The 22,268-nt window shown below is 40.2% G+C and overlaps 1 protein-coding gene across 1 annotated transcript; it reads right to left on the minus strand.

The window, feature by feature from the left end:
* Positions 1-4,611: 4,611 nt before the first annotated feature.
* On the minus strand, positions 4,612-19,637 carry LOC115736211 (tetraspanin-8-like). The gene is made up of 3 exons (XM_048278243.1): positions 19,014-19,637; positions 17,926-18,244; positions 4,612-4,623 (listed from the first exon to the last, which is right to left on the minus strand). The coding sequence occupies exons 1-2, from the start codon at positions 19,521-19,523 to the stop codon at positions 17,936-17,938; spliced, it is 819 nt and encodes a 272-aa protein (XP_048134200.1). The 5' UTR covers positions 19,524-19,637; the 3' UTR covers positions 4,612-4,623; positions 17,926-17,935.
* Positions 19,638-22,268: the final 2,631 nt, after the last annotated feature.

Below are 22,268 nucleotides of genomic sequence, written 5' to 3' on the forward strand. Positions count from 1 at the left end.
TTAGGTACAGGGAGAAAATTACTTATTATGACTACTAGATACAAAGATGTTCTCAATGCTTCTTAGAGTGCAATATAAACTTAATGGCAATAATCCCGACTAGAGAAAAACTGTATAAAGGAAGATGAAGGATAAGTTTGACTCTAGTTGGTTTCACAATCTTGGGGGTGGTAAACCACACTTGAATAAAAGGGCAAAAAAACGCAACAAATCACATATACGATTAAGCTAATCCTGGGACCAAGAACTAATCTAACCGGTAACTGGACAATAACAGGACACGCGGACATACCGAAGCTACGTACTACTTCAAAGGAGCATCTCAATTAAAATTAAGTTCACACACTAAAACCTCACGAGATTAGCATACAGTTGAACATGAACGAATACAAATCTCGACACACACACAAAAAAAAGCACCGCGAGCAAACGCAAACAGCTTCTTGCACCGATTCAAAAAAACCTACTGAAACAGCATGAAGTAAGAGGGAGATGTTGATGCTTACGTGGTGCACCAATCGTCGTCCGACGAGTCCCGAGCGCCCTCGACTTCCTCAACCTGCAACTCCTTGAAATCGAGCTCTCTAATCTGCAATAGGTCTCGCCAATTGTCGTCTGACGAGCAAGAGATGGGACCGTGAGAGAAGCAAGGAAAGAGGCGAAGGCGAGATGCGAGTGGAGCGGCGAAGGCGAGCGTAGACAAAGAAGAGAGGACTCAGAGAGAGGTGGCGTGAGAGTGAGATTGGGATTGAGAGGATTCTGATTTATGAAAACGAAAAATTAGGTTAACAAAAGGGCTTTTATTTTTACCTTTCAGAAATAAGAAAGCCGAGCGCTCCCGGTGTGGTTCACAAAGGAAAAAACAAGATGGAAAATAAGACTAAAAAGAGAGTCTTGAGGAGGAGAGTGTGACCATGCAAGGTTGGGAAAAAATGGGCAAGTGGACTTTTATTATTATGTTTTGTGTTCATTTTTTTTTTTTGCAATTGTATATATTTATATATAAATAATTATATATTATTGCCGGTCCGGTCCGGGCTAGACGAGTCCAGTCCAAATACAAGAAACCCGAGGACCGGACCGCCTAGTCACCGGTCCCATTTATTTGGACCTGGGACTGGACCATCCACCTCAAGGACCGGACCAACCCGGCCGGTCCCGGGCTAGTCCGAGCCTATCCAATCCAGTTTGCACATCCCTATTCGACAGGACACTTTGCCCTGACATTTTAATGTCCGGATGAAGAGAACGCAAGTACATGTTTAATGGATGAGATTCGAGATGACAAAAGGACGCCATTTTATGTATCAGGTCCTCTATGAGCTATTCAAACAAAACAAAAACCACATTGTATATTGCTTTCGACTAATGCTATTGCCAATCATAATAAAAAGAATTCTTCTCGAACCACATGCCACAATTATCTCATGACCATAAGTATGTGGCCTTTTTTTTTTTATGCTTCAAAAATTTGAGCTAAAATAGTGCATTTCTTGGAATTTTTTAAAGTTTGAGCAAAAATTATCTTATTGTAGAATTATTTCTTTTTGTATTCGGCCCTCACTATAATATCCATGCAGTACCGAAAAAAAGGTATTAGGATCTAAAAAGATTAGACAATTTTGAGGTTTGGTTATATCACTACCAACAACTCTAAAATGTTAAGATGACAAATGAAACCGTGATTCACACATATTTCTAAAAGCAGTGGGAAAAAAAAATCATATAAAAGAATATGGTGCCTGTGCTCTGAGCTAAAAGTGAAATTGTGGCCGCACTATCAATATAAACTAAGGTTAGTCTCGCACATGCAGCCGGGGCACGGATGAAATTGTCACAGTTAAGTATCTCGATTTCTTCTTTTTTACATAGGTTATCAAAGCAATAACAGAAAATCCATAGGCACAAGTTTTCTAAACGAAGTTTTACGGGAGGATAAATGAATACGCTGTAAATGAATCTATCGATACACAATGTATTCATTATGTTCGTTCAATCACATAATCAAGTGCTTTCCCGAGAGAAATGATTATGTGATTGTTCTTAATCTACTGTAAAATAAACAGCTTGTCTTTTGTGATAAAAATAATAATTGACTAATAATCAGAAATTATTATGGGGTTTACACTTTCAAAAACTTGTATTCCAAAGCATTTTGTTACTCTCGTGATCACCCAAGCAAAATCCTCGATAATAACGAATTGTCTCTCATTGTTTTTAGAATGATTGTCCAAAAAGTGACTCTCGGTACCAAATATCCGACAGACTGGATACTACAGAAAAGACCTCGGCGATTATGGTCGAAAGAGATGTGAACCTAATGTTTGTTCGGACCTTTAGTGCACGATCAATTTGGCGAATCTGACCTAGTGCAGACAAGATAGGGAGACTGCTTCTGTTCGGTAGTACACACCAAGGCGAGGGTAAGAAATACGATAACTGGAAATGGAACAGGTTTAGCTGCAGCCAAGAGAGAGAGAGCGCGCACAAGCGAGCGAGCGAGCGGACTACGCGGCCTGACCTTCGAGATGGGCGCTATTGTGGATAGCGTCGGGGCTGATCCGCATGCGGCAGCGACGATGGCGGCTCCATGGGAGAAGCTCTGAAGTTTGAGGGTCAATATAATTATGACCTAAATCTCACGTAAACTCTTCACACTTTTTAAATTTAGATTCAAACCGTCTTCATCCTAAATCAATCTAGATTCATTTCTGGAAGTTATTCACGTTTTCAAAAAGATGATCTCCCTTAGATCTTAAGTTTGCTATAATAGTCATTCGTATGTATCATGTGTACTCTTGTGACTTAATTATTGGAGGAGTCATTTCATTACTTGTTGACAACTTGGATTGGCAATTTGATTCCGATAATTATTCCCCCCCTCGATTTGACTTGTTGTAGGATTTATGTCATTACTTGTGACTTATTGTATGAGTTAATTAAGGTATTCTTCCGCATCAACTTATCATTTTGATATTAATCGTTGGGGAGTGTACAGCAGAACTTCGATACTTTTATCCGAGGAGATCGCCAAAAAGGAGCCCACGTCCGAACCCGTCGACATATTCAGTTGGACTCACCTTCATTCAAAAGTTTAAGCCAACGAGATATCAGCTATGATATGTTAATTATCATATACTGCACCAATTCTTCAATGTCGGATTTTACTAGCACAACTCACTCATATATGCATCCTAATAAAGACAAACTCACTTGGGCTTCTTGATAGCACAATGACATTAACCGTGTTCCGGATAATGTGAAAGCGTAGACAAATGAGACGATTTGAGAAGGGAAGAAATCTGTAGAAATTAAACCAGAGCATGGGTGATTTAATGTGGCTTGGTGATGTGATACTCTATAGGGAGAGGTCAATGAAAAGTATTTATTATACTCAAGGTGAAAGAGATTTCAGTCGCTCGAACGCCCATAGCCAAGTGTCTCTTGATCCTAAATACACCCAAACTCACAAGAATCAATCAATTCCATAGGAGTATGCCCGTGCTCTCAACTTGGGAAAATTGTCCAAAAATTTTTAAATCTATTATACATTAACCAATTCAGTTTTAAATTTTTTAACTATGTCAATTTTTTTATTAAATATTTTGACAACTTATCAATTTAGTTCTAAACCTTTTAATTGTGTCAATTTAAACTAAAGCTTTTGATGATGTGTCATTTTAGTCCTAAACCATTAACGATTTGTCAATTTTGCCGTTCCGGTTAATTTTAATCCGAAATAGCATATGTGGCGATCTAATCATGGCTACCCATCTTAGTTGGCGTGACCGATAATCGATGCTGATGTAGGCAATTTTTGTACTAATGTAATCAAATGATATTAGCTTTGAGCTATGATAAACAACCTACCCTTATCTTGGCTCGACCTCGTCAAATTAAGGTGGGTCGAACTTATCCGCGTATGATAATCATGCAATCATGCACGGTGTGAAATGAGAGACATATCCGACGTCCATCTATCAGAATCAGATGTGAGTCAAGGTAATTCGCGAAGCTTGACCAGTACATGTCCGCCACGTGTGCGTCAATAAATGAGACACAGCGTAGGCCCTAGTGTACGGACGTACATGGACATGAACGGCAAAAATTAAATGGCACGACTGTTCCTGCTGACTTACTCGTCCCGTTCATCCAAAGCTCTGAAAGCGCCATGCACGCGTGCATGCAGTATCGACGCTTGAGGTCCACATCTCGAATCGCAAAACGTGGGAACGAAGTGCAAAGGAGGCCAAATGAACAGCTGCTCACTGATGAAAGATTGAGGTGATGAAGCATCATTTTGTCAACTGTTCCATTGGCGACAAGCATCGACGAAGCAATCGGCCGTGCGTATCCTTTCACAGCACGAGTTATCCTTCACGGAACATGTCATCGAGCGTCCTCGAACAGAAAGTATCTCATGTGGTTGTCATATGTTGTTTTACCGGGAAAATTATTTAAAAAGTCATAAACCTGTTGCGTTTTTGCCAATTCAATGTTAAACCTTTTAATTTTACCAATTGAGTCTTGAGCCTTTTCACATTTTGTCAATTGAGCCCATCGGGCTAATTTTGGCTAGAAATCGTCCACGTATACGCTGGCCGTTTTACGTGACACGGCCAACTCTGTCGTGGATAATTTTTAATATTTTTTTTATTTTTTCGTCCTCAAGCGAAGGCCCGCAATACAGAGCTCAAAATACTCCATTTTTAGAATTACTTTCTTTTCTTAGCCGACGAATATCCGAACTTGAATGCACTTTTCATCCGGCCAATTTTGGCCAAAAATCGCCGACATGGACGCTGGCATTTTACGTGGCACGGCCGACTCTATCTTGGATAATTTTTAATTTTTTTTACTATTTTTTTCGGCCTCAAGCGAGGGCCCGGCAATATAGAGCTCAAAATACTCCATTTTTAGAATTACTTTATTTTCTTAGCTTACGAATATCTGAACTTGAATACGCTTTCCGCGTAACAAAATACAATAATACGCGATATGCTAAGAGATATCTGTTATTGCGGAATATATTGCGCACCTTCCTTTAATAATTTGAAAGATTCGGTCCAACTCAGTCGAATTCAATAATAAAGTAGAATAAATACTTCCAAAGCATCCGAAGAGAACTTATGCACATTCACTTCTAGTGGGCCACTAGCCTATATGCTTCATCACTTCCGTCCATGCATCTTTCAGAAAGCTAGTGTCAAATCAGCGTTTGTGTCAAATGTTGCTTTTTCTTTTGAATCTTTCCTGTCCTTGCCTAATTTAGGATGTAAATGTCGATCCTCATGGTGGAAAATTTTATTGAATACGTCATGTTTTATGTGAGTCCATTGGATCGTCAATATTATTTTAGTGAATCCCACAAGGGTTCATATGAACTTAACAAACCCAATGATTGTTCCAAGTGCAAAGAAAAATACGTGCGTGCGTGCCGTCGGTATGTAAAACCTGGTAAATGGTAGGAGAAGGTATTTTTGCATTGATAAGAGAAGATTGTATCTGTAAAAATTCAAAAGTTTAGGAATCATATTGAGCAAATTGAGCTAAAGTTTAGGGACCATATTAAACAAATTAAAAGTTCAAAAACGACATTATATATTGGGTCAAAGTTCATCGATTATATTCAATAAAAAAAAAGGTTCATTGATTATATGTGTAGTTATCCCCTTTTATTATTACTCAGCATGGTAGTGACTTATAGAAACCTAATGCTGTTAACTAACCACTAACTGTCCACATTAGCATTGGATATGTCCAATTGGATGATCCAAATGCAACAACATTAAAGACACTCATTTATCAATCAATGAAGAAGAATATTTTGTGATGTATCTGGAGATATCAATCCAAATCGCAAGCTGATTATTGGAGGTGCTGGAATCAAGGGATTGATAAATCAATACCTTTAAGCATGTTCGCCTTTCTTCTTCTTCTTCTTCTTCTTCTTCTTCTTCTTCTTCTTCTTCGACAAGCAAAATTACTATTATAACAAAACAATAATTTTTTGGATCAATCTCTCCTGTGGTTGCATGGATAGTTCTCAAAGTTCCAATTTGGGGTGCAAAAATCGTGATTTTCGTAATGAGTTTCAACTTTGGCTTAGCTCGTTCGTTCGATCACATAATCAAATGCTTTCCCGAGAGAAATGATTATGTGACTATTCTTAATTCACTGTGAAATAAATAACTTGTTTTTTATAATAAAAGAAATAATTAACTAATAATCAGAAATTATTATGGGGTTTACACTTTCAAAAACTTGTATTCCAAAGCATTTTGTTACTCTCACGATCACCCAAGCAAAATCCTCGATAATAACGAATTGTCTCTGATTGTTTTTAGAATGATTGTCCAAAAAGTGAATCTCGGCACCAAATGTCCGACAGACTGGATACTACGGAAAAGACCTCGGCGATTATGGTCGAAAGAGATGTGAACCTAATGTTTGTTCGGACCTTTAGTGCACGATCATTTTAGCGAATCTGACCTAGTGCAGACAAGATAGGGAGACTGCTTCTGTTTGGTAGTACACACCAAGGCGAGGGTAAGAAATACGATAATTGGAAATGGAACAGGTTTAGGTGCAGCCGAGAGAGAGAGAGAGAGCGCGAGCGAGCGAGCGAGCGAGCAGACTACACGGCCTGACCTTCAAGATGGGCGCTATTGTGGATAGTGTCGGGGCTGATCCGCATGCGGCAGCGACGATGGCGGCTCCGTGGGAGAAGCCCTGAAGTTTGAGGTTCAATATAATTATGACCTAAATCTCACGTAAATTCTTCACACTTTTTAACTTTAGATTCAAATCGTCTTTATCCTAAATCAATCTAGATTCATTTCTGGAAGTTATTCACGTTTTCAAAAAGATGATCTCCCTTAGATCTTAAGTTTGCTATAATAGTCATTCGTATGTATCATGTGTACTCTTGTGACTTAATTATTGGAGGAGTCATTTCATTACTTGTTGACAACTTAGATTGGCAACTTGATTCCGAGAATTATTCCCCCCCTCGATTTGACTTGTTGTAGGATTTATGTCATTACTTGTGACTTATTGTATGAGTTAATTAAGGTATTCTTCCGCATCAACTTATCATTTTGATATCAATCGTTGGGGAGTGTGCAGCAGAATTTCGATAATTTTATCTGAGGAGATCGCCAAAAAGGAGTCCACGTCCGAACCCGTCGACATATTCAGTTGGACTCATCTTCACTCAAAAGTTTAAGCCGACGAGATATCAGCTATGATATGTTAATTATCATTTACTGCACCAATTCTTCAATGTCGGATTTTACTAGCACAGCTCACTCATATATGCATCCTAATAAAGACAAACTCACTTGGGCTTGTTGATAGCACAATGACATTAACCGTGTTCCGGAAAATGTGAAAGCGTAGACAAATGAGACGATTTGAGAAGGGAAGAAATCTGTAGAAATTAAACCTGAGCATGGGTGATTTAATGTGGCTTGGTGATGTGATTGGTGATGTGATACTCTATAGGGAGAGGTCAATGAAAAGTATTTATTATACTCAAGGTGAAAGAGATTTCAGTCGCTCGAACGCCCATAGCCAAGTGTCTCTTGATCCTAAATACACCCAAACTCACAAGAATCAATCAATTCCATAGGACCATGCCCGTGCTCTCAACTTGGAAAATTGTCCAAAAAGTTCTAAATCTATCATACATTAACCAATTCAGTTTTAAATTTTTTAATTATGTCAATTTTTTTATTAAATATTTTGACAACTTATCAATTTAGTCCTAAACTTTTTAATTGTGTCAATTTAACCTAAAGTTTTTGATGATGTGTCATTTTAGTCCTAAACCATTAACGATTTGCCAATTTTTCCGTTCCGGTCAATTTTGATCCGAAATAGCATATGTGGCGATCTAATCATGGCTAGCCATCTTAGTTGGCGTGATCGACAATCAATGCTGATGTAGGCAATTTTTGTACTAATGTAATCAAATGATATTAGCTTTGAGCTATGATAAACAACCTACCCTTATCTTGGCTCAACCTCGTCAAATTAAGGTGGGTCGAACTTATCCGCGTATGATAATCATGCAATCATGCACGGTATGAAATGAGAGACATATCCGACGTCCATCTATCAGAATCAGATATGAGTCGGGGTAACCCGCGAAGCCTGACCAGTACATGTCCGCCACGTGTGCGTCAATAAATGAGACACAGCGTAGGCCCTAGTGTACGGACGTACATGGACATGAACAGCAAAAATTAAATGGCACGACTGTTCCTGTTGACTTAGTCGTCCCGTTCATCCAAAGCTCTGAAAGCGCCATGCACGCGTGCATGCAGTATCGACGCTTGAGGTCCACATCTCGAATCGCAAAACGTGGGAACGAAGTGCAAAGGAGGCCAAATGAACAGCTGCTCACTGATGAAAGATTGAGGTGATGAAGCATCATTTTGTCAACTGTTCCATTGGCGACAAGCATCAACGAAGCAATCGGCCGTGCGTATCCTTTCACAGCACTAATTATCCTTCACGGAACATGTTATCGAGCGTCCTCGAACAGAAAGTATCTCATGTGGTTATCATATGTTGTTTTATCGGGAAAATTATTCAAAAATTCATAAATCAATTGCATTTTTGCCAATTCAGTCACAAACCTCTTAATTTTATCAATTGAGTTTTGAGTCTTTTCATATTTTGCCAATTGAGCCCATCTGGTCAAATTTTGGATAGAAATCGGCGACGTGGATGTCAACCATTCTATGTGGCATGGCTACTTTTGTCGTTGATACTTTTTAATATTTTTTTTATTTTTTTTCCCTCAAGCGAGGGCCCGCAATACATAGCTCAAAATACTCCATTTTTAGAATTACTTTCTTTTCTTAGCTTACGAATATATGAACTTGAATACACTTTCCATCCGGCCAATTTTGGCCAGAAATCACCGACATGGACAACGTTCTATGTGGCACAGCCGACTCTATCTTGGATAATTTTTAATATTTTTTTTACTATTTTTTTGGCCTCAAGCGAGGGCCCGGCAATATAGAGCTCAAAATACTCCATTTTTAGAATTACTTTATTTTCTTAGCTTACGAATATCTGAACTTGAATATGCTTTCCGCGTAACAAAATACAATAACACGCGATATGCTAAGAGATATCTGTTATTGCGGAATATATTGCGCACCTTCCTTTAATAATTTGAAAGATTCGGTCCAACTCAGTCGAATTCAACAATAAAGTAGAATAAATGCTTCCAAAGCATCCGAAGAGAACTTATGCACATTCACTTCTAGTGGGCCACTAGCCTATATGCTTCATCACCTCCGTCCATGCATCTTTCAGAAAGCTAATGTCAAATCGTGTTTGTGTCAAATGTTGCTTTTTCTTTTGAATCTTTCCTTTCCTTGCCTAATTTAGGATGTAAATGTCGATCCTCATGACGGAAAAATATCTTGAATACGTCATGTTTTATGTGAGTCCATTGGATCGTCAATATTATTTTAGTGAATCCCACAGGGGTTCATATGAACTTGTTAAACCCAATGATTGTTCCAAGCGCAAAGAAAAATACGTGTGTGCGCGCCGTCGATACGTAAAACATGGTAAATGGTAGGAGAAGGTATTTTTGCATTGATAAGAGAAGATTGTATCTTCAAAAATTCAAAAGTTTAGGAATCATATTGAGCAAATTGAGCTAAAGTTCAGGGACCATATTAAACAAATTAAAAGTTCAAAAACGACATTATATATTAGGTCAAAGTTCATCGATTATATTCAATAAAAAAAAAGGTTCATTGATTATATGTGTAGGTATCCCCTTTTATTATTACTCAGCATGGTAGTGACTTATAGAAACCTAATGCTGTTAACTAACCACTAACTGTCCACATTAGCATTGGATATGTCCAATTGGATGATCCAAATGCAACATTAAAGACACTCATTTATCAATCAATGAAGAAGAATATTTTGTGATGTATCTGGAGATATCAATCCAAATCGCAAGCTGATTATTGGAGATGCTGGAATCAAGGGATTGATAAATCAATACCTTTAAGCATGTTCGCCTTTTTCTTCTTCTTCTTCTTCTTCTTCTTCTTCTCCGACAAGCAAAATTACTATTATAACAAAAAAATAATTTTTTGGATCAATCTCTCCTGTGGTTGCATGGATAGTTCTCAAAGTTCCAATTTGGGGTGCAAAAATCGTGATTTTCGTAATGAGTTTCAACTTTGGCTTAGCTTGTTCGTTCGATCACATAATCAAGTGCTTTTCCGAGAGAAATGATTATGTGACTATTCTTAATCCACTGTGAAATAAACAACTTATTTTTTATAATAAAAAAAATAATTAACTAATAACCAGAAATTATTATGGAATTTACACTTTCAAAAACTTGTATTCCAAAGCATTTTGTTACTCTCGTGATCACCCAAGCAAAATCCTCGATAATAACGAATTGTCTCTCATTGTTTTTAGAATGATTGTCCAAAAAGTGACTCTCGGTACCAAATATCCGACAGACTGGATACTACAGAAAAGACCTCGGCGATTATGGTCGAAAGAGATGTGAACCTAATGTTTGTTCGGACCTTTAGTGCACGATCAATTTGGCGAATCTGACCTAGTGCAGACAAGATAGGGAGACTGCTTCTGTTCGGTAGTACACGCCAAGGCGAGGGTAAGAAATACGATAATTGGAAATGGAACAGGTTTAGGTGCAGCCAAGAGAGAGAGAGAGAGAGAGCGCGCGAGCGAGCGAGCGAGCAGACTACACGGCCTGACCTTCAAGATGGGCGCTATTGTGGATAGCGTCGGGGCTGATCCGCATGCGGCAGCGACGATGGCGGCTCCATGGGAGAAGCTCTGAAGTTTGAGGGTCAATATAATTATGACCTAAATCTCACGTAAACTCTTCACACTTTTTAAATTTAGATTCAAACCGTCTTCATCCTAAATCAATCTAGATTCATTTCTGGAAGTTATTCACGTTTTCAAAAAGATGATCTCCCTTAGATCTTAAGTTTGCTATAATAGTCATTCGTATGTATCATGTGTACTCTTGTGACTTAATTATTGGAGGAGTCATTTCATTACTTGTTGACAACTTAGATTGGCAACTTGATTCCGAGAATTATTCCCCCCCCTCGATTTGACTTGTTGTAGGATTTATGTCATTACTTGTGACTTATTGTATGAGTTAATTAAGGTATTCTTCCGCATCAACTTATCATTCTGATATTAATTGTTGGGGAGTGTGCAGCAGAACTTCGATACTTTTATCCGAGGAGATCGCCAAAAAGGAGCCAACGTCCAAACCCGTCGACATATCCAGTTGGACTCATCTTCACTCAAAAATTTAAGCCGACGAGATATCAGCTATGATATGTTAATTATCATATACTGCACCAATTCTTCAATGTCGGATTTTACTAGCACAGCTCACTCGTATATGCATCCTAATAAAGCCAAATTCACTTGGGCTTGTTGATAGTACAATGACATTAACCGTGTTCTGGATAATGTGAAAGCGTAGACAAATGAGACGATTTGAGAAGGGAAGAAATCTGTAGAAATTAAACCTGAGCATGGGTGATTTAATGTGGCTTGGTGATGTGATTGGTGATGTGATACTCTATAGAGAGAGGTCAATGAAAAGTATTTATTATACTCAAGGTGAAAGAGATTTCAGTCGCTCGAACGCCCATAGCCAAGTGTCTCTTGATCCTAACTACACCCAAACTCACAAGAATCAATCAATTCCATAGGACTATGCCCGTGCTCTCAACTTGGAAAATTGTCCAAAAAGTTCTAAATCTATTATACATTAACCAATTCAGTTTTAAATTTTTTAACTATGTCAATTTTTTTATTAAATATTTTGACAACTTATCAATTTAGTCCTAAACTTTTTAATTGTGTCAATTTAACCTAAAGTTTTTGATGATGTGTCATTTTAGTCCTAAACCATTAACGATTTGCCAATTTTTCCGTTCCGGTCAATTTTGATCCGAAATAGCATATGTGGCGATCTAATCATGGCTAGCCATCTTAGTTGGCGTGACCGACAATCGATGTTGATGTAGGCAATTTTTGTACTAATGTAATCAAATGATATTAGCTTTGAGCTATGATAAACAACCTACCCTTATCTTGGCTCAACCTCGTCAAATTAAGGTGGGTCGAACTTATCCACGTATGATAATCATGCAATCATGCACGGTGTGAAATGAGAGACATATCCGACGTCCATCTATCAGAATCGGATGTGAGTCGGGGTAACCCGCGAAGCCTGACCAGTACATGTCCGCCACGTGTGCGTCAATAAATGAGACACAGCGTAGGCCCTAGTGTACGGACGTACATGAACATGAACAGCAAAAATTTAATGGCACGACTGTTCCTGTTGACTTACTCGTCCCGTTCATCCAAAGCTCTGAAAGCGCCATGCACGCGTGCATGCAGTATCGACGCTTGAGGTCCACATCTCGAATCGCAAAACGTGGGAACGAAGTGCAAAGGAGGCCAAATGAACAGCTGCTCACTGATGAAAGATTGAGGTGATGAAGCATCATTTTGTCAACTGTTCCATTGGCGACAAGCATCAACGAAGCAATCGGCCGTGCGTATCCTTTCACAGCACTAATTATCCTTCACGGAACATGTTATCGAGCGTCCTCGAACAGAAAGTATCTCATGTGGTTATCATATGTTGTTTTATCGGGAAAATTATTCAAAAATTCATAAATCAATTGCATTTTTGCCAATTCAGTCACAAACCTCTTAATTTTATCAATTGAGTTTTGAGTCTTTTCATATTTTGCCAATTGAGCCCATCTGGTCAAATTTTGGATAGAAATCGGCGACGTGGATGTCAACCATTCTATGTGGCATGGCTACTTTTGTCGTTGATACTTTTTAATATTTTTTTTATTTTTTTTCCCTCAAGCGAGGGCCCGCAATACATAGCTCAAAATACTCCATTTTTAGAATTACTTTCTTTTCTTAGCTTACGAATATATGAACTTGAATACACTTTCCATCCGGCCAATTTTGGCTAGAAATCACCGACGTGGACAACGTTCTATGTGGCACAGCCGACTCTATCTTGGATAATTTTTAATATTTTTTTTACTATTTTTTTGGCCTCAAGCGAGGGCCCGGCAATATAGAGCTCAAAATACTCCATTTTTAGAATTACTTTATTTTCTTAGCTTACAAATATCTGAACTTGAATACGCTTTCCGCGTAACAAAATACAATAATACGCGATATGCTAAGAGATATCTGTTGTTGCGGAATATATTGCGCACCGTACTTTAATAATTTAAAAGATTCGGTCCAACTCAGTCGAATTCAATAATAAAGTAGAATAAATACTTCCAAAGCATCCGAAGAGAACTTATGCACATTCACTTCTAGTGGGCCACTAGCCTATATGCTTCATCACTTCCGTCCATGCATCTTTCAGAAAGCTAATGTCAAATCAGCGTTTGTGTCAAGCGTTGCTTTTTCTTTTGAATCTTTCCTTTCCTTGCCTGATTTAGGATGTAAATGTCGATCTCATGATGGAAAAATTTATTGAATACGTCATGTTTTATGTGAGTCCATTGGATCGTCAATATTATTTTAGTGAATCCCACAAGGGTTCATATGAACTTAATAAACGCAATGATTGTTCCAAATGCAAAGAAAAATACGTGCGTACGTGCTGTCGGTACGTAAAACCTGGTAAATGGTAGGAGAAGGTATTTTTGCATTGATAAGAGAAGATGGTATCTTCAAAAATTCAAAAGTTTGGGGATCACATTGAGCAAATTGAGTTAAAGTTTAGGGACCATATTAAACAAGTTAAAAGTTCAAAAACAACATTATATATTAGATCAAAGTTCATCAATTATATTCAACCAAAAAAAAAAAAGATTCATTGATTATATGTGTAGTTATCCCCTTTTATTATTACTCAGCATGGTAGTGACTTATAGAAACCTAATGCCGTTAACTGGCCACTAACTATGCACATTAGCATTGGACATGTCCAACTAGACGATCCAAATGCAATAGCATTAAAGACACTCATTTATCAATCAATGGAGAAAATTATTCGGTGATGTATCTGGAGATATCAATCCAAATGGCAAGCTGATTATTGGAGATGCTGGAATCAAGGGATTGACAAATCAGTGCCTTTAAGCATGTTTGCCTTTCTTCTTCTTCTTCTTCTTCTTCTTCTTCTTCTTCTTCTTCTTCTTCTTCTTCGACAGGCAAAATTACTATTATAACGAAAAAAACTCTTTCAACCATAAAAGAGCTATCATTCATCGCCCACGTTCGATGTCACCACCACCTTCAAACAATCGCCGTGCTCGAAACCCGTCACCACCATCAAGCTCGGTTGCCATCGACCCTAGCACCTGAGTCGGCACCACCGCCATTTGTCATTGATTTGCACATGATCCGCACGTGATTCAACTAGGAGCCGAAATAAAATGCCTTACGAGTTCTTCATTGTAACTCAACAAGCATGTTATAGGCGTACTCAAAAGGCCCGTGTTTGGCTCCAAATCGGACATTCCGTTGCGTCACTTGACCATGTCATTTTGCAGATTAGATCATCTAATAATTTAATGACCGTCAAGAGTGAAAAAGAAGAAGACGACGTCGTGTAGATGATCCTACGTAGTTGAGATTGCTTCCATTTAATGCTATTGCAAAGTGTAATCACGACTTTGTTTTTGTTCTACATAGGTACCCTCCATGTATTGACATGTTAGCAAATTAACCATAAGAGCATACTTACGTAACTTTTGTTTATGCACGTTTGAAAACAAAATTTGTCCAATGGACACACGCCTTCACTTCAAAGTTTGGCCCAAAATTGTCCCATACGTGAAAGTTTGTGCTTTTATTAGTATTTGGCCCCCCCCAAAAAAAAATTAAAAATTAAAAAAAGACTGCGACATATAATCAATTGGCGGGCTCGGCTCAAGCCTTATACCTAATTCTTGTCCAAATTCGCCCATGATATAAGATATATCAGGGCCGAGAAGAACCTTAGAAAGAAAACTTTTGAGCTCGATCGTGCGTCAACTTTCCTGTTGGAGCTCAACTCCCTTAGAAAATTGAGATCCCTCATCTCGACTCGGCTTGATTACAATCATCTATTAAACGAAATCCGAGCTCAGGCTGGAGATCGAATTTCATAAGTTCGAATATTACGTAATCTTAAGTGCTTTCGTGATTATTAAATAATGAAAATAATGCAAACTCAATTTGACTCGATCTTGCTCACGAGAATAGCTTGGCTCGATTAGGCTCATGAGCTTATCGAGTCGAGTAGTGACCCGCTAGAACTCGACTTGACAAGATACTCGAATGGTTTGAACTCGAGCTCGACTCGAAAATAAACAAGTCAATTTTCGAGCGATTGATCGAGCGAAACTCGAGTTAAAGATCGTAGTGCAGTGGCTGCTGATCGATAGCGATGTTTTGGCACCCGACAACACGTGGGACGTTCCACTCCCGCTGGTAAAGCAGCATTTTCAAAAGTTTCATAATAAATTGATAGAGCCTCCAATATGGTCACATGAAGCATGGGTACTACTGTCGGATAGCAATGTAGGTGGACCGGTAGCTTCTAGATTAATAATTTAATCAGAAAAAAAAGGAGGATCTCATCCGAAAAAAAAAACAAAAGACAAAAGACAAATCGAGGAGGCTTTTCCTTCAGATTTTTATCACTAAATCATACTATTTATGTATTCGAAATTGTGTAAACATACAGTATGATTATCCATGCCGACATATGACTAATTTCGTGCGCTGAAGTTTTGGGCACATCATTTTCAACCAAAATCCAACCCATAATCTTCTCTTCTTTTCTTTCCTTTTCTTTTTTTTTTTCTATTAAAACACGGGGGTATGTGATTCTTGCAAACTTCCACAACGGATTTGATTTACTAAGCTATGTGACCAACTTTCGAGTTTGCCAAATTATCTAAGTATATGTAGGATATCTGAATGTCAATCGCAAGTTAATCCAACATTGCTCAAGACAAATTACTTGGCAATTGACACCATCAAGGCCTAGGAGGCAGATGAATAGGAGGGTATGGCACGATCCGGCTACACTGACGGTGTAATCGAGCCGAGTCAAATTGCCAAGGTCGAGCTCAACACGGCCCAATTACATTCAATCTACTAATAAAATTTGAGCTCGAGCTCGAGTTTATAATCTCGAAGAAACACGACTTCCGAAGTAAGTTTTATACTGGAAAGAACAGACAACGACAGTTGGGAAAGGGTGCGACTTCATGGAATCATTGTAGCCTCAGGATATGGTCACAAGGTGTCAAGAAGCACGAGTACAATTATCGTTCAGTGATGTTGGGGTCGGTATCTGGATTTTGACAGGCTAATCAGACAACAAAGGAAAAGGACATCAACCCAAGAGAACGAAAGACAGAAAGGCAAATCAAAAGGATGTCTTTTCATCCAAGATGGTACCATGAGCAATTTTTTTTCCTTGGTAGAGTAAAGCCCATTTGAAGGTACTTCCAGTTTCAGCTACTTCTTCTCTTTTAACAGTCTTTCCAAATCAAAATTTGGAGAGTGAGGAATGGAGTTCACGTTTAGGAATTTATGTACGATATACTGTGGGATTCCCTGTGCCGATGTGTGATTAATTTCGAACACATGAAGTTTTTCGAAGGTGGTGAAAATCGAAATTCGAATTCAGGGGCTATAAAAATAAATCGGATGTTAACTGCAGAAGTAATTCCGAACACATTTGGCACGCTCCATTTCCGCCCTCATCAACCAGCCGTGCGGAGTAAGAAAGTTTTTACTGGTAGATTATTCTCAAATATTAGGGGTGAGCAAATTGGACTGCATCGGCCTGAACCGGATCGGGATCGGATCGGACAGACCGGGTTGGTCTAATCCTTTAGGGGGGCGGTCCGGTCCCGGATTCCATAATGGATGGGACTGGATCGGACCGCCTAATATATATATATATATATATATATATATATATATATACATACACACACAATTAGATAAAAAATTAAAAAAATTTGAAGAATTAGTTAACCTAATTTCCTTATCTTCCGCTCCACACTCACTCATCTCCTCTTGCTTGTCGCTCGTGTCTCGCCTTCGCAACGCAACCTCCGATCTAGTCTGTCGAAATGCAATCTCCGATCGTATTTTATCTTAACTCAATCTGTATTTTTTCTTGATTATATTATGCAAACACATTATTTTGTTCGCGCATGGATTCAGTGGAGTATAAGTGTAATTCCATTTGAGCTTGATTCTTTTCAACTCGAGGAGAATGATGTAGGAGCATAATCCAATTTCAATTGTTTTAAGTGTTTTTCTTCTTAATTTAATCTTTTCTCATTATTTCAGAATGATAAGTACTCATGTGATGGTCGTATGATGGTCATGTGTGTGTTTTATTAAATTGGATGATTGAGATTGGGAGTTTTTAGTTTACATCCAAGAGTTAAATTTTTTCTATAAACAGCTAGTATTATCGATCCCACTAGGATCGGACCAAGACTACCAGGACCGGACTAGACCACCGGTCCCGAGCCGATCTGTTCTCGATCCGGTCCTCAATCTCGAAAATTTGGAGATCGAGACTATCGGTCCGGTCTCCGGTTTCATATCGAGATCGGACTAGCCTAGACCATGCACACCACTATTCTCAACTAAAATCCAACCATTTCTTTTTTCTTTTTAAACGGGTGTATTTGCACCTTTAGATTTGACTAATCTCCACGGCACAGAACCTAACATGATTTAGATCCACACAATGCAATTCTACACAAGATCATACATACATCTCAACTCAAATTCAGAACTACAGAGACCCAAATTAGACAACGCGGGATCGGCTAATCACTCTTTAATATACTCTACTACGCATCCACATTCAGGGGTTCCGCCCCTTCCAGAAGGCGTTGTCCTCTCGGCTGTTCCGGAACGCGGAGCACCCGACTGAGTACACGACGATGAGGACGACGAGGATGATGACGTTGACGATGGCGACCTTCTTCCAGTCGCCCTTGAGGTTGTCCAGCAGCCCGGCCTTGCAAGACTGGCAGTTGTAGCACAGCACGGTCGAGTTGTTGCTCCACGCATTGCAGTCCGAGTCCGTGTAGGTCGTGGTCGAACTGGCCGTCCAGACGAGCGGGCTCACGTAGGTGAAGTTGCAAGAATCTGGTGGCTTGCAACAACCAGACTGTGAAAAAAGCAGTCACGTTGTTAGTTCCAAACTTCCAACCACAGAACGACTAACAGAGGAAACCAACATACTCAAAACAGAGGACAGTATCATCTCCAGAAACAAAACAGCAGCATAAGAACCAAAGTCCAATGACAGCATTGATCTCTGTAAACGTTTTGGGACGACAACGACAACTGCGCCAGACCAGTTTAACGAAACCAAGAGGAAATTTCATTGGAAGGGACCTTCGACATGACGAACACGTCAAGATTTTCTCTCAATTTGCCACAACAGCAATTCGATTCAGCAGACATTATAATCATATTCATATCGTTATGGCCGATAACAAAGTCGCATCTTCCAATTTGCTCATAGAAGTTAGAATGGAATCCTAACTGAGCGTGCAGTGAATCCCCAATGCAGGATCAAGCGCCGAAACAGAGACAATTTTAAAACCCGCGTTGCAGTCTGAAAATTTTCGGCCCAAAAGGAATCCAGAGAGCACCCTGCTCCATCATCACCCTAAGCAAGGCAAACCACAAGAACCGCAGAACGAGCGACTGAACAGATCCATCGGGTTTGGTCAACAAGCCCTCAAAGATCTTATCTTTAGCATTATGCAAGGAGCGAAAGCATGCCTTAATTTGGCTATCAATTACTCACAGTCGATCCAGCACTTGACAGAACAATCACTGAGGATACAACTCAAATTCAAACAGCACAGGACAATGAAGAGAAAAACTGTTGCAATTACTTGGAGAGGGAGAGAGAGAGAGAGAGTTACTTGAAGAGCCGACAGGTGCTCGTTGTAAAAGTCGTTCACCACAGTATCTTTAGAATACTTTTCGGCGTAAGCGTTGCAGACCTTGCTGTCGATCAAGCAGCTCTTGATTTTGTTCCAGTTCTTGGTGCCGTTCACCCGCTTCTGCAGCCAGTCGGAGTAATCCCCGAGCTTGTACTCCTTGTACCCTTTACCGGACACGGCCTTCCCGGCGCCCTTGTTGGTGACGACGAAGGTGAAGACGGTGAAGGCGAAGAGGAGGAGGATGAGGAGGAACATGACGAGGAGGTAGAGCCAGAGGAGCCAGGAGACGCGACAGCAGGCGCCGACGAGGCCCGCGATGGAGACGGCCATGAGGAAGACCCCGAGGGCGATGACGGGCTTCTCAAGGAACTTCTCGCAGTCGGTGTCGGCCCGGTTGGCGAGCCATATGCCGGCCCCGAGGACGGGGACGGAGAGGAGGAAGGTGGCGATGTTGAGGATGCCGATCAGGTTGTTGCTCAGGCGGAACATTGTTGTCGAATCAGGGATGGCTGGGAAAAAAAAAGAAAGCAGAGAGACCCAACTGAGTGATAAGAAAAGATCGTGCGGACAGGAGGTTAGATGGATGAGGAGAGAGAAAATGGAGTATAAATAAGGGGAGAGAGAGTGTGAGTGTGTGTCGAATTGGGGAAGATGATGTTGCAGAGAAGATTCAAATTCGGCAGGTTACAGCGCAAGTTACAGACGAAACCGCACGCGCTGGGATCCGGCGCGTGAGGTGTGGGGAGGTCGGAGTTGCGTGCGCGCGTGGAAAGTTGTCTCCAGGACGGTTACGGAAGCGGAGAACGATGAAATTTCAGACGTCAAAATCCGATGAAATTTTTTTTTTTTGGTCGGAAAAATCCGATGATTTAACCACTGAAGAATTGCCCAGTAGCTTCTGACCAAAAAAAAAAAAATTTATTCAGCAGTCATTTTTCTCACTAGAAAAAATAAAAAAACAGGTAAGAGGTTTGAATTCCCCCACCTTCGAAAGGTAGCTGAGGTGGCGATAATAGCAGGATTTTGTGCATGGACCAGATAAAAAAAAAATCGATGATTCTCTGACCGACAAACAAAAAAAGAAGACGAAGGAAATCCGTGGATTTGAGCGCTGAGTCGAATGTCGGATCCCCACGCAACGAGTCGGATGGTTTTGAGATTGGGTCGACGATTCGTACGCGCGTAGCGATCGATCGCTAGTGGGGTCGGGGATGGGGGGGAAGATGGAAGATGCTCTCCCACACGTCATCTCCATAGTCATCAAGGGAAACTGGTCGTGGCCCCACATTTCAGATCTCTATAAATTTGAAACGTAGGCTCGTTGGACACGCGTAGTTCATTAAATAGACAACGGGAAAAAATGAGGTGACACCAAGGAAGTATTCAATATTTTCTCGAGGAGAAATTGGTTAAGTCGACTGCTGACGTGGCATCGATATATTTTACCCACATTCAATTGATAGATTGACATATGTCAGCTGAGTTTGGAATTAAAAATAATAATAATAATTTTGATTTATCTTATTCATCCTCGCATGTGGAACACCATCCCATGCGGCCACCGTCTCCACCATTTCCGTGGTCCTCTTCCTCCATCGCAGAGCGTCACCCCGTTCGGCCACCATCCCCCTCCCTTCCGGGTTCCGGCGCCGTCCATTCACCAATGGCAACGACATTGTAATGAAATGTGATTTATCTTGTCCATCTACCGACAACAACCTGGTCGCCATGACGACTGTGAGCAACGAAACGGAGCGACGAAAGTCCATATCTGGTCTGCCAAATCCACTCCTCGATTGAGTCCGTCTACACTGCTACGCATCCAAGCCGACCATCCTTCTCTCATCCTTCCCTGTCCGTGGTTGGGGATTGCGTTTGTTTGGCGCCGGCAGCCATGAAGGGCTAGATATGAAGAGTTGGCCAGCCAAAAAGATGCTTGAAACTAATGCCGACGGCCTTCGATAACAACCAGATCGGAGAGAAAAGCGGGCAGAGGAAGAAGATGAGGAGAATAAAATAAAATAATTGTTTAATTCCGACCCCCCGGAGTCTATAGTCGGTGCTTCAAATTTGGCCCGAGCGAACTTCCAGAGCTAGAGCCGTGGCCACGAGTTTATCCAGTGTTTAGCAGACTGGATAAACTTGAATACATTCGAATAAAATTCTGAGCTCGCAATCGCAAGGTTGCTCTATCACTTCGTTTCCAATCCATCGTTGATCGGTACCTCGGTTCCGACCCTCCAATCTTTACATAATTATTATGAATTTCAACCAATCCATCACTATTTTCTGATAATTTCAACTTTTTTTCCCCTTCGTAGTTATTGTGAGTTAGGTGCGAACATTCAATGAGGGTTTTAGATTGTCCGGATTGGAGAGTCGTTCGCGAGATGCATGAGAACAAATCTTTAGCTTGAGGAGGCAGAAGTTTCCTTCTCTCTCAATGAGGATTTTCAAAGATTTTAATTCTGTCGTAGGTAGCACCAAGCGTACGATTTGATTTTTAATCCCACCTTGTCCTATCCTAAAAATTCGGTGGTTGTAAAGGGCCACCTCCATCGTGACTGGCCTTTTTTCCACTCATATTCAATAAGGCTATGTTTGGTCATTCCAATTTTGAATACACAAATCCTATCCTATGAAGCAATAAGACATGTCCTGCGCAACACTCCAGTATGAGCTGGTTGTGCACCCAACTTTCGAGTTGGTACGAGTGTCCGGATTCGCGAGTTCAACTCCTCGCACTTTGCTGTATAGGATCGAAAGCATCGGTACTCTGCACATGCTCGAATACACAAATCCTATCCTATCCCGATTCAAAGCTGGATGACCAGATGCGGCCTTATTGGACATGAATAAAAAGACGTGCGCAAAGTCAGCGATTGAGGTGGCCCTTTACAACCACCGATTTTATTTTATTTTTTTCCATTTGGTAGTCTAAGCGTTGCCAAAAGATTTTAAGCCCCTATAGTCATGCTGACAAAAAAAAATGTGTTTGATAAATTAATTTGAACGCCCATTTTGCAAATACAACGAATTTCTAAAGGCCTTTTTCTCGAGGTCAATGCAGAGCAGCCTTGGCATTCCAGCATTTTCGACATGCTGAATGGTCAATGAAACTTGTTTGTGCTCCCTCACTGATTTTTAGTATTCCTCTCCGGCAAGGCTTATGGCTTTAATCATCACATTGCCGATCACTGCCAAGGGTCCAGAGAGTCCAACGACCTCGACCGC

The sequence above is a fragment of the Rhodamnia argentea genome, chromosome 4, assembly GCF_020921035.1.
Source record: "Rhodamnia argentea isolate NSW1041297 chromosome 4, ASM2092103v1, whole genome shotgun sequence".
Taxonomy (NCBI): Eukaryota; Viridiplantae; Streptophyta; class Magnoliopsida; order Myrtales; family Myrtaceae; genus Rhodamnia; species Rhodamnia argentea.